The sequence below is a fragment of the Globicephala melas genome, chromosome 9 (assembly GCF_963455315.2).
Source record: "Globicephala melas chromosome 9, mGloMel1.2, whole genome shotgun sequence".
In the NCBI taxonomy this organism is placed as follows: Eukaryota; Metazoa; Chordata; class Mammalia; order Artiodactyla; family Delphinidae; genus Globicephala; species Globicephala melas.
Genome location: NC_083322.1, coordinates 19,843,495 through 19,856,629, shown reverse-complemented (window position 1 = coordinate 19,856,629; position 13,135 = coordinate 19,843,495). Strand labels below are relative to the sequence as shown.

General features: G+C 47.2%; 1 protein-coding gene across 2 annotated transcripts in view; it reads right to left on the bottom strand.

Annotated features, from left to right (window-relative positions):
* PLXNA4 (plexin A4) overlaps positions 1 to 12,820 on the bottom strand; it is a 608,317-nt gene extending 595,497 nt beyond the window's left edge. The window contains exons 1-3 of one of the 2 annotated variants that reach the window (XM_060305298.1): positions 12,626 to 12,820; positions 11,895 to 12,072; positions 9,520 to 9,593 (exon numbers count right to left, since the gene is read on the bottom strand). In XM_060305298.1, coding sequence (XP_060161281.1) covers positions 9,520 to 9,571 — 52 coding nt within the window. In that variant the 5' untranslated portion in view covers positions 9,572 to 9,593; positions 11,895 to 12,072; positions 12,626 to 12,820. Of the gene's footprint in view, positions 1 to 9,519; positions 9,594 to 11,894; positions 12,073 to 12,625 lie in introns of those variants that run through there. The other variant, XM_060305299.1, reaches the window with a different exon arrangement.
* Positions 12,821 to 13,135: the final 315 nt, after the last annotated feature.

Here is a 13,135-nt window from a genome sequence, read left to right as displayed (position 1 = left end):
TGTACCAGCAGCATCTGACCTAGTTGATCTCTCCTTCTGCGGATGCTTTCTTTCCTTGGCCTCATGGGAATCCCTCTCTCTCGGTTCTCATTCTATCCCCTTGGATGCTCCTCCATCATTGCTGGGTCCTTGGATTTCTTCCCTTTTTTATATACCCTCACTCCCTAAAGCCATCTGTAGGCTGAACCACTCCCAACACTATTTCTCCAGTCCTAATTTCTCCCTGACTTTCAGATGCCTGTATCCAACTGCCTACTGAATATCTCTAATTACAGAATGTGTGTCTTATTTTTTTTTATTTTTTTTTTTTTTGCGGTACACAGGCCTCTCACTGTTGTGGCCTCTCCCGTTGCGGAGCACAGGCTCCGGACGCACAGGCTCAGTGGCCATGGCTCACGGGCCCAGCCGCTCCACGGCATATGGGATCCTCCCGGACCGGGGCATGAACCCGTGTCCCCTGCATCGGCAGGTGGACTCTCAACCACTGTGCCACCAGGGAAGCCCATGTGTCTTAAATTTAATCGATCCAAAATAGAACCCTTAGCTTTTCCCAAACTCCTCCCCACGTCCATAAATAGTGACTCTAGTCTCAATGTTCCTGACTGCTCAGTCCAAAATCTTTGGAATCATTGACTCTCCTCCCACATTCCATGTCTGATTGATCAGAAGATCCTTACAACCCTACCTTCAAATGTCTACAGAATCCTACCATTTTCACTACCTCCATCATGCACACCCTAGTCTAAACCACCACTGTCCCTAACCTAGACTATTAGAATAACTTCTTGTCTGGTCTCCCAGCTTCCACTCTTGACTCCCCACAGTAGCCTGTTCTGCATATGGTAACCAGAGTAACTGTGTAATTCCTAAGTCAATCATACCTCTCAACTGCTCAAAATCTTCCAGTGGCTTCCCATGTCACTGGAGTAAAATCCAAAGTCATGACCATAGCCAGAATGCTCTATGAGATCTGGCCTTAGCTACCTCTCTGACCTCACCTCCTACAATTCTCACCTCCACTCTCTCCACCACCACCACAAGTGGCCTTCTTGCTGTCGTACAAACGCTCCAAGCATACAAGACAGTCTTTGCATTGCTCTTCCCACGGCCTGAAAACACCATTCTCCTCAATCTTAGCTGGTGCTCTCTTCTGCTCAAAGTGCACCTTATCAGGGAGGCTCCTCTCTGAGATCAGTGATTACTCCCATCCCAAGCCACCTGGTATCTCTTCTTACCCCACCCGACACTTTGGTCCATTTCCCTCACTAGCATGCAAGCTCCACAGAGCAGATGCTTTGTTTCGTCCTTGCTGTATCCTCAGTGCTAGAACCAAACCCAGCCCAGCCTAGGTGTTCAGTATGAATAAATGAATTCACTATCTCTTCTAGCTTTGGACCATCGCAAATTATATATTTGTCCAAGAAATTTATATTTTTACATAGTCAAAAGGATACAACCAGAAAACAAGCTCTGTGGTACAAGCAGTGGAGGTCATAGTCTTAAAGATGAATAACACTAAGTCTAGATTATGGAAGACCTTGCATGACCATCCAGAACCTGGAGTGTTCACCACAGGAAATGGGATGCCATTAAAGGTTTTTAAGATTTTTAAGTGTAAACTGATAGAATCTGTCTTATAAATAACTTTTATTGCAGACATTTAAAAAATCCTACTCAGATCAATTTGGAAGCAACTTGACACTTTCCTTTTTTATTAACTGGATTTTAGAACGTGTTGACAAGTATCGTTCATTTTGAACAGTCCTAAGTAATTCTCTGGATCAGGGCAGGGACCGGCGGGTCATCTGCGAACAGATGCCTGCGGCTGTGAACAAATAGATTTTTGCATCTGGGTCTTCTGACCACATTTTACACTTATAACACATGTACTTCTTATCTAACACCTGTGCACAACTATATATAGCATACGAGGGATGGTGTTTTCATATCATACATGTAGGTTCTTGCCAGAGCTATCTTCCGAGCCAGGGAGTCTGAGAAAAAAGCTGAGGGAACAGAGTGGAAGTTGTACCACGCACACCAGACTCCAATGAGCTCACATGTGTTAACCAATATACCACCCGACAGCTGCCTGCTTTGACAGCTGCAGGGGAGCAGCCGAGACAGCAGGAGGCTTTGCCGTGTGGACAGGCTCACGGTTGAGAAGGGAGCAGTTGAGGCCACGCCGAGCATTTGTTCATTAACTTCCTCAAAGTCAAGTGGAAAACAACGGTGGCTGGAGCAGAGGCCCTGAGACACTGTCATCGTGCCTCTGGCCACAGCGGCCAGCACCCCCGGGGCTGGCGGGCGGGCGCTCCGGGGCTGGGAAGGGCCTGCGGGAGGGAAAGGCAGAAGTGGCCCTTCCTTACTGCTGCTCCCAGAGAAGGCCTTCAGCATCCACCCACCCTGCAGGCCCTGGTGCTCAGGAGCTGGAACCAGAATCGGTTCCCTAATGTAACTAGGAGTGTTATTTACAGTTAGTTTCCCCCTAATTGAATTGTACCTGCCCTTGCTTCTAGTTTTCTCACCTCTCTTCCAGTACAGCATCGAATCCTTCATCCCTTGACACGCACTCACTCTCCTTCTCTCTCCCGTGCCCCCTCCCCCTCTCTCTCCCTGCCCTTTGGTCCTCTCCCCACCCTCCTCCCCTGCCCCTCCCCTCTCCTCTCCTTCTACTGCCTGGCTTCTCTGGGTGAGACCCTCTCTGAGATCCCCTGCCCTTGCTTATTTATTCCTTACACCTGAGCCCAGATCTCTGGCCACACCAGCACTTCCTGTGTTACTGGTGCAAGGTTATGTATGTGGTTGATGACAGAAACAATTCATCCTAAGGCTAACTATTCTGTTGATGTGCAGCCTTTAGCAGCTGAGAAAGCTTAAGAAGACTTACATACACGATACACCGACACACATGCTGAAGGAATTCAGAGAAGGGAGAGAGCTATGGCGGGTAATCTCCAACGGCCCCTCAGAGCAGGTGGGCTTTGAGTATTGAAGGAAGACTGAGTGGCCTGAGGAAGCTGGTTCTGGGACGCAGCGAGCTTAGAGTGCTGTGCGCTATCTTGGTGCTGGGCCCCTCCTCTGTGAATCGTGTTCAGGCTGGGGGCTGCGGAATGGTTTGCGGGAATTTGCTCAACTCCCCAGGTCACTCCCAATATTTGTCCCCTCCCATCAGAAAAGACACGAGGCCAGAGAGGGAGAAATCAACAGGTCTGGAGCAGCACACAGTTCCGGGTTGCCATGGCAACCCCCTTTCCACACAGCCCCCTGCCTCCTCACCAAATGTTTATCCCAGAGACACTCAGGAGACATGGAATAAGCCCTTAGACCCTGCCCGGCCCCAGGAATACCGCCTCCCTTCCCTGCCCACGCGGGTCTAGCCATAGCCAGGGGCTGTGGAGGGGAGGGAGGGCACAAAGCTTTGTTTCAAGGAAAAGCTGGAGATGACCTTTCAGCTACAATTTCCCCAGTTTCCCTCACCTGAACAGCTGAGTGGTACAGGGCTGGGGAGCTGTGATTTCAGGAAGTTGGAAAGAACAGGAAGCCATAAAACCCATATATATTAAAACCTACACATTTTACAGATTAAGAAAACTGAGGCCCAGAGAGAAGTAGGGGCAGAATATGAACCGAAACCATATTTATCTTATAGCTTATTTTCATTCTTAACTATTAAGTAATTTTTTTTAAAGGCTCAGTTAAAGACATTCTTTCATTACAGGGAAGAAGACGTAACTAGCTTTTTGGATGGTACCAGGAGTGTGAACTCTAAAATAGTTACCAAAAAGATGGCTGAATAAGACTGTCCTTGACCTTCATATGCGAAAACCTAGGCTTCTGGGGCCCATTTGGGTTCTTTCTCTATTCCAAGTCACTTTTACCTCAGAGCCTACATGGATTGGTAAAACTGATTTTTCTCTCCATCAGGATAGCTTTAAAAGTCACTGGTCAAGGAACAGTACTGCTCTTCATTGGTAAGATTCATATTTTATTATTTACTTATTACGTTTCACAGTAGTCCTAACATAGTTCTATTTACAACCCTGAGGCCAAGTGTAGCACACCCGAGAGCAATGACGCATCCGTGACATCACAGGTAAATGGACAACAAAAGTCTGTCCCTGTGCCTCTCCAATCATGGGAACTTACCTAGTTAACTCATTGTCCTTAGAAGAGGGTATTTTTCCCAAATGGAAGGCAAGTCATTTAGGCAGGAGAAGAGTTTTTAAGTTCACTGATGTAACATTCCTTCTGTTGTGTTCTCCATTAATGAAAGTTTTTCTTTTTTTTTTTTTATATTGGAGCATAGTTGATTCACAATGTTGTTAGTTTCAGGTATACAGCAAAGTGATTCAGTTATACATATACATGTATCTATTCTTTTTCAAGTTCTTTTCCCATTTAGGTTATTACAGAATATTGAGCAGAGTTCCCTGTGCTAAACAGTAGGTCCTTGTTGGTTATCTATTTTAAATATAGCAGTGTGTACATGTCAATCCCAAACTCCCAATCTCTCCCTCCCCCCACCCTTCCCCCGGTAACCGTAAGTTCATTCTCTAAGTCTGTGAGTCTGTCTGTTTTGTAAATAAGTTCATTTGTATCATTTTTTTTTAGATTCCACATATAAGCGATATCATATGATATCTGCTTTTGTCTGACTTACTTCACTTAGTATGATAATCTCCAGGTCCATGCATGTTGATGCAAATGGCATTATTTCATTCTTTTTATCCATTAATGAAAGTTTAATTATTAACATCTGGCATTTGAAGAAATCAGTCCTGCATAATGGCACTCTTCATTTCCATTCATTCTTTCCTCTCTTTGGGGAAGCTCACTGTCGAGCTTCAGCTTAGATCTTTCATTAGCATTTCTTATGAGGTTCTGGAGATTTTACAAGCGAAACTGATAACTTCTTAAACTTTTATGCAAATAAGTACTCAGAATGCTTGCCATGTTTAGTCACTACCATGCTGACAATTAAATCAACTCTACCATTTTCATAGGGTCACGGGAAGTCTGGACATTCAGTGACTGCAGTGAGCGTGCAGAAACTTAGAGCCAGCATTTTACAACACCAAAAGCACTTTCCAAACATTTGCTCATCTTATGATAATCTTCTCCAGATCAGCTACACTGAGAGATACAAACAGGTCTGTGTCTTGGCTATATTCCAGCCCTGGTCCTTATCATAATGCCTGGTATGTCGGAAAGGTTTTGTCAGTTTGGCTGAATGAACGGATGCCTTCCCTGAACCATTCAGTAGGTAGCTGGTAAGTATCACAGTCTGGACATAAGGACAAATCTTTGGCTACCAATAAGCTTTCCAGGCTCCTAGTAGACCATTACCTTGTTAGAAAAAAAAAAAAGGGGTGGGGGGGTGTTAGCACCAGCAGCCCTTTTTGGGGGAGGGAACAGTAGGAAAAATGGAGTCTGTTGTTTGGTTTACAAAGAGTGTAAATGTCCCAGCTGGCAGATCTTAGGGATCATTTACCAGATACAACATGGTAACACGTGAAGATGGAGCCAGAAACATGTTAGGCCCAGGCCCAGCACTGTTCTTGCTGCCTACTTTGCACTGTTGCTGTGAGCATTAAATGTGCTGATGGTTAATTTTACGTATTGCCTTGGCTAGGCTGTGGTGCCCAGTTGCTTGGGTGAACATCAGTCTAGATGTTGCTGGAAAGCTATTTTTCAAGTGTGATTGATATTTAACTCAGTAGACTCTGGGTCAAGCAGATCACCCGCCATATGTGGGTGGGTCTCATCCAATCAGCTGAAGGCCTTGAGAGCAAAGACTAGATTTTCTGAAGTTCTCCTCAAGACTGCAACACACAAAATGTGCCTGCGTTTTCTAGTCTGTTAAGGAATTCAGACTCAAGACTGCAGCATCAACCCTTCCCTGAGTTTCCAGCCTGCTGGCCTTCCCTACACATTTCAGACTTGCCAGCCCCTGCAATCATATGAGCCAGTTTCTTAAAATCTCTCTCTCTCTAGATAGATACAGATATAGCTATAGCTATACATATATATAGATAAATGGTATGCACGTGTGTGTGTGTGTGTGTGTACTACTGGTTCTGTTTCTATGAAGATCCCTGATTAATATAGTAAGTCAAGCCCCAACCCAGCCCCTGACAGAGAAAGTACACAAATGTACATTCTCTTTCATTACCTTCCCTGAATCTAGCTCCATCTTCCTATCAAACATAGGAATGCCTGCCTGCAAGATGCCAAATGGGGCAAAGATCCAGCGACATCAGTGACCTTCCCAAAGTCGTGACCAGCCCATAACAATGTTAGGATCCAAATCTCCATCTTCTGACTCTTCATCTGTTTCTTCCTCTCCTTCCTGTTACCAACCCACCTTTCCATCCCTAATCCACCCAGATGCTATGCTCATTTAACCCTAGAAATCAGAGGTCCCCTCTGGCAGGAATGGAGCACAGTCACTGGGGTCCACAATTACACTTTAACCTTGGATACTGACTTGGGATTTCTCTTCATCCTGGCACCAGAAAGCATTTCAGTGAGAGCTCAGCTATCTCAGTTTGTATCCACACTTGAAGCCCGTCACACAGTGAGCTGGGCCCATAGCCAAGTATCACTGCTGTGACATCTGCCTCTAAGAGCCTGTGTCTCTAGCACTTTTTTCTTGATTTTTTTTTTATGTTCAACCTGTCTGTCTGTGGTCAGTTAGCTCAGTCACATAGCCAGTGTTAAAAAAGACTCATATAGTGAAGGATTCTACTCTACTGTATAATTACCAACTGCAAAGTCTGGGGGCACGGGTGTCCCAAGACCACCCTGAGGTTCAATAATTTACTAGAAGAACTCATAGAACTCACTGAAAGCCGTCATACTCAGAGTTATGGTTTATTACAGCTGAAGAATGCAGGTTAAAATCAGCCAAGGGAAAAGGTGCATAGCGCCGAGTCGAGGAAAGTTCCAAAGCAGAGCTTCCACGGAGCTGTGAATAGCGTTAACTGCTCCCAACAACGGTGTGTCCATACGCACAGAGCACTGCCCACCAGGGATGCCCACCTGAGCCTTGGCGTGCAGAGTTTCCACTGGGCTCCACGGCTAACTGCCATCATGGCTGACCCCTCTGGAGGCAGACTGGATACCACATGGCCCAAAGCCCTCATCGTAAACCACATTGTCCTGGGAGGCTCAAGGTCCCCAGGTAAAAGAAAGACACTCTTATCAAGTGCGACATTCTAAGGGCCTCGTGGTCACTTCCCAGTAGCCGAGGGCAAAGTTTAGACCCTTCTTTGGGCAAGCTTCCTTTCTTCACTATACACCCCCTTTCCCCGGCACCCATGGTGCGTCAGGGGTGCCACTCAACTCTGGAGTAGTCTACAGCCACCTACCACATTCCTAAGTCTGACTTGTCCTTTGGAAAGGAATGTTTCTTGTCTCAGGGGACCAGGAGAGGGACTGGGGATGACTCCATGCTGGCCATCCCTACTGTGGACATTTAATGGGATGGCAGGTCACTGTGAGGTCCACCAGGGGGTGCTGTGGCTTGTCCCTTGGCCTTCTTCACGGGAACACTCAGACGGGGGTTAGCCCAGAATCCTTCCTGTCCCAGTGAACTAACCAACTCATTCCTTTCTGCCTGTTATAACCCCAGCTCAACAGACAATGGCATCCTCACTCATTTAAAAATGCCTCTTCTTTCAACTGCCTAGCTTTCCACATTTCTTATGTCAGAAGTAATCCACCAATATGGAAAATCTACACATTACTGACATGAAGTGGCAAAACCACTTAAGTTTTACAGGTGAAGACCCCAGAACACCTTGGGGGCTCAACACAGGCACCCCTTTTCCCACGTGTAAGGGAGAGAATCCAGACTAAGAAGAAGACAGCTGCAGGGAGGAGGATTTTAGTCACATGAGAAAAGCCAGAGCTGATGGCAACTGAGACAGGTGAGGCGAGGGAGGCCGGTGGGTGAGCCATGTGCGCGGGTTCTGCCCTACAGGCCACACGCAAGCAGGTACAAACACCCCAAGGGTGGACGCTGGGCATTACTGGCAAGGTGTGTGGGCTCCTGCAGCCCCACCTAAGCACTGCCGGGCATCCTCAAGCGAACTTCCCCTCTACCTCAGGAACGGGCACCCAGGTGAGGTCACCTTCCTGGTGCCCTCCCTCCGTCTCACAACTCACGAAAACAGGACCTGCCCCAAGTCCCACCCTCCAGGGCCCTGGAAGGGAAGCAGCAAATCCACTTTGCTAACTGGAACTAAGGTGTTACAACCAATAAGATCAGCAAGCAACATCGTCCCTTTACCAAGGGCCCCAGTGCCTTCACTCAAAAGAGACCAGTGGCAGAAGAGACGTTCTCACTTTCATAAGTGGCTTCCTTGGCCTAGCACCAGTGCTGCTCACAGAAGCAAAGAGACTCAAAGCAGCTGACCAGCACAATACCTTTATGCCATCTCATGATCCTCCAAGAATCATGAAGACATAAAATACATTAAAGAGATTCTGTAAGGAACCTGGGCTTGCCATGTTTCAGATGTAGCAGAACCTGATTCTAGAAGCCTGGAGAGGCCAGCTTACCCCTGCCTTACCCCAGCTGTGTCCCTCTGCGGCAAATTGGGTCTCTCCTCCCTCTGTGTTCCCACAGAACCCCGCTTGAGCAGACCCAGCCCTTGTGTCCCTCTGCCTGGCATTATCCTGTGAATTCTGGGACAGGGAGGGGACCTTGTCTTTTTCACCTCTGAGTCCTCTAGGGCTTAACAGGTCAAAATGGAATTGCCAGCGCCCTCCCTGGGCCGCCCCATCCCTGATTCTGATTCCCAAGCTATAGGAAAGAGGGCTGCCATGTTCTCACCTCCTGACTAGGTCAGGCCCACCTCCACTCACTTCTAGAGTGGGGAGAGCATGTGGGTGACCTAGGCAAAGGCCAGGTGCACAGCCCCCAGAAATAAAATGCAAACCGTGACAATCTGTGAAGACCGGATCTTCAGGATTGAAATCTCATCTTCCCAAATAGTGAAGGGGCCAGCTGATCAGAGACACCTGTCCCCAGGGGCGCCCTGACAGCTGAGTTCAACACTGTCTCCCCCCTATTACCATGCAGGTAGCAACAGTTAATATCCAGGGGTCAGGAGGACCTGGCACAAGATTGAAATGTACTTTACACAGATGATTACCTTTCAGATGGTCCTATTCATCATCATAACAAAAACAAGCAGTTGACTGGAGTTCCATTCCTGGTTCTTGTGTCCCAGGGGCTGTGGACTCAGTCTTCCTCTGCCCCACCTCCAGGGACCAAGAACCAAAGCTAGACCTGGCTGCTGCTGAGACATGCCATCCACACTTTCATCTCTACTCTGTCATCGATTATCTGTGACTTGGAGCTGACTACCCTCTTCCCCTCCGATCACTTCTCTCTAAAATGGTAGTAAACCAACTCCCCAGAGGCGTCCTCTGGAGGAGCAAGGTGACACATGCCAGGAAGAGCCAGGCACACCTGCAGACGCAGCACGCACTATTTTTATGTCTTACCTGAAACCGACAGTCTCTCCACGGAGTCTGCTGTGTTGGCTTTTCTGCCCATAATATTTGTGGTCGGATCATGTCTGTATTTAAACCAAACACAATATTTAAGCCACCAGAAATAAGAAAACAAAGAGGGGAAAATTCCATCACATACGTTTTTGGGTTTTTTTTTAAGTCTATTCATCCAGATGGTGGTCATTAACAGGACCGCCTGTCTGCACCTGTTACTGTTTACGTAACAGACCCCACCTATAGGCATGCGCTCCGCACGTTCTGGATGAGCCTAACAAGTGATGCTACAGGAACAGACACAACCTATAGCTCTGGGAATCACCATTTATTTCTTTGGTAGAGATAAGAATAGAGCTCTTGGTGCTACAGCGACCTGCAGAGTCAATGACAGCTTGGCCTGAAAGCCTCAGGCCCTCACATCCCTCCCTTTGATAAAGCTGCTTCCCACCCTGAACATATGTCCCTGCTTATAGTGAAATCAGCCCCATCAGCCAGTTGGTGTTTCCTAAAAATCCCCATGCCAGGGCCCCACTCGAGACCTACCAATCTGAATTCTTTGGAGAAGTACCTGGAAAAACATCTATTGGGCTGGCCAAAAGGTTCATTCGGTTTCCTCCGTAAGATGGCTCTAGTAATACTTAGTTGTCTTTAACTTCATCCGAAACAATTTTGTTAGATTGTATGTGACAGCTGTCATATCAATGTGCATTTTAAAAGAGACTTATCAAAATTAGTGAATTTTGGGGGAGCCATTTTAAGATTGAAGATGGAAGGAAAAAAGCAACATTTTCAGCATATTATGCTTTATTATTTCAAGGAAGGTAAAAATGCAACTGAAACTCAAAAAATGATTCGTGCAGTGTATGGAGAAGGTGCCGTGACTGATCAAACACGTCAAAAGCGGTTTGCGAAGTTTCGTGCTGGAGGCTCCTTGCTGGAAGATGCTCCGTGGTCGGGTAGACCAGTTGAAGCAGAGAGCGATCAAATCGAGACGTTAATTGAGAACAATCAATGTTACACCACACTCAGCAGGCATGGCTCACGGGCCCAACCGCTCCGCGGCATGTGGGATCTTCCCGGACCGGGGCACGAACCCGTGTCCCCTGTATCGGCAGGCGGACTCTCAACCACTGCGCCACCAGGGAAGCCCCCACATGTTTCTCTGATGACCAGGCAAAAACAGGTACAGCTTGGCTGGGAAGTTCTGATTCATCCGCCGTATTCACCAGCCATTGCACGTTTGATTTCCATTTATTTCGGTCTTTACAAAATTCTCTTAATGGAAAAAATTTCAATTCCCTGGAAGACTGTAAAAGGCACCTGGAACAGTTCTTTGCTCAAAAAGATAAAAAGTTTGGGGAAGATGGAATTATGAAGTTGCCTGAAAAATGGCAGAATGTAGTGGAATAAAAGGATGAATACATTGTTCAATAAAGTTCTTGGTGAAAATGAAAAATGTGTCTTTTATTTTTACTTAAAAAACGAAGGCACTTTTTGGCCAGCCCAATGTTTTAAACACCCATGTGATTCTGACACTGGGTTGAGCTTTGGGTCTTCTGGACTGAAAGAAGCTCAAGGCTTTGAGTGGAGACCTTGGTTCTGTTCCAGGCTTGGCGATAACTTCCTGTCCTTCCTGTATAACTCTGGGCAAGCCACTGTCCTCTGGGCCTGACGGTCTCTCAAATAAGGATATTGGACTAGAATAAGTGATTCCTGCTTGTGTTCCAGGAGCCCTAGGGTTTCCTTGGAGGCTCCAGAAGTTTCTAAATGGAAAGTGGTAGAAATAGAGTAGTTTGGGCTCTGGGTTCCCTGCCTCAAGAGTTAATCATGGGGCTGCTAAAAATCTATTGACAACGGTCTGACATTAAGCAAGAGCAAGTGGGAACATCTGCCTGGGATACAGGAAATACACAGCCCTGGATGTGTTCAAGGTGGCTTAAATGAGCATGATTATTCCAGAAATCACATTTTTAAAATGTGAATCCCTGAGGGAGTCAGGATTTGGACTGTGGGACCTTGAGAGTAGTTAGCACTTCATTTTTGGGAGCCGTGATTTCCTCATCCTTCAAAGGAAGGGGTAAAACTGGACTCCATTTAGGGGGTCTCACATTTTGCCATTCCAGCGGTGAACATGGTCTGCATTGCATCCACCCCCCTACACCGTGAGCAGACCCAGGTAGGACCTGTGCCTAGAACCAGGGTGAGTCAGCTGACCCCCCTGGGAACCCAGTGCACAGCCTTGACCTTATTACCATTTGCTCTGGAATGAACTGTCTTCCCAAGTGCATAAGCTGAAGCCCTAACCCCAAAAGGTGATTGTATTTGGAGGTAATTAAGGGTAAATGAGGTCATAAGGGTAGGGTTCTAACCTGATAGGATTGGTGGCCTTGGAAGAAGAGATACCAGCGAGCTCTCTCTCCACACATGCATGCACCCAGGAAAGGCCATGTGAGGACACAGTGAGAAGGTGGCCATCTGCAAGCCAGGAAGGGAGTCCTCACCAGAACTCGTCCATGCTGGCACCTGATCTCTGATTTCCAGCCTCCACTGTGAGAAAGTGCAGAAACTGTGAGAAAGTAAATGTCTGTAGTTTAAGCACCCCTGGTCTGTGGTATTTTGTTATGGCCGCCCCAGCTGAGACACCATCACACCATGACCAGTTGAGTTCTTCGGCCACGGTCACTTGAAGCAGCCCACAGCTGTGTGTGCGTGGCTCATTCTGCCTCATGGCAGCTACTTCACCATAAGAAAGTCACTTGCTCTCATTTAGAGTGTCTGTCTTTTCTCCCACACTAATATGCAAGCTCCCTGGGGGCTAGGGGCTTGACATCCTTTTTCTTTCTTATCTGCAAAACTCTCACAAGGTCGGCCTGCCAGATATTTTACCAGAAGAAGAAAGAGACCCTCCGAAGTTGGTGGCTCATGCCGGGTCCCACCGCATGGAGAGAGGACCCTTGGCAGGTGGTGCGCCTCCAATTTCTAGCTCTGGGTGTTTGCTATTGTGCTCTTTTCCTTTGGGGCCTCAGCTCAGTGAGGACCTGTTGATGGAGTGGCAGTAGGGAGGGAAGCAATGGCTTCCTGGTGCCTGACAGCTTCTTACCCTCCAGGACAGGCGGAGCTTAGTTCTCAGGACCCAGGAGTTGGGCATCCTTGTGCAGTAGGACTTGCAACACAAAAGGAGTGGATCCCCACGGTGGGCTGGGGAGGGGCTGGGCAGAGCAGAGCAGGTGCTTCTGTGTGTCTCTCCAGGAGGTCTTGTAGAGTGAGGATGCTGTCTGCCAAGAGAGGCCTGTGGGTTCTGGAGCACCAGGCATGAGCCAAGTTGATAAAACACAGTATTAATAAGGTTACAATTTTTGGGTTGGTTCCTATACTAATAAACACCTTAAAATTACTTGTCTACAGCATTTACATTTAACTAAGCTCTTTCAGAAACAATGTCATTTATTATTTACAACAACCCTGAGAGGCAGATCTTATCCCCGGTTTGCAGGCAAGCAAACAACCTCAGCTGTGATTAACCAAATTCACATGGTTTTTGAGTGGCAACACCAAGACATGAAGCCCTGTGTTCTATTCCATGTCCAGTGTTCTATTTCATCCTAGGTTT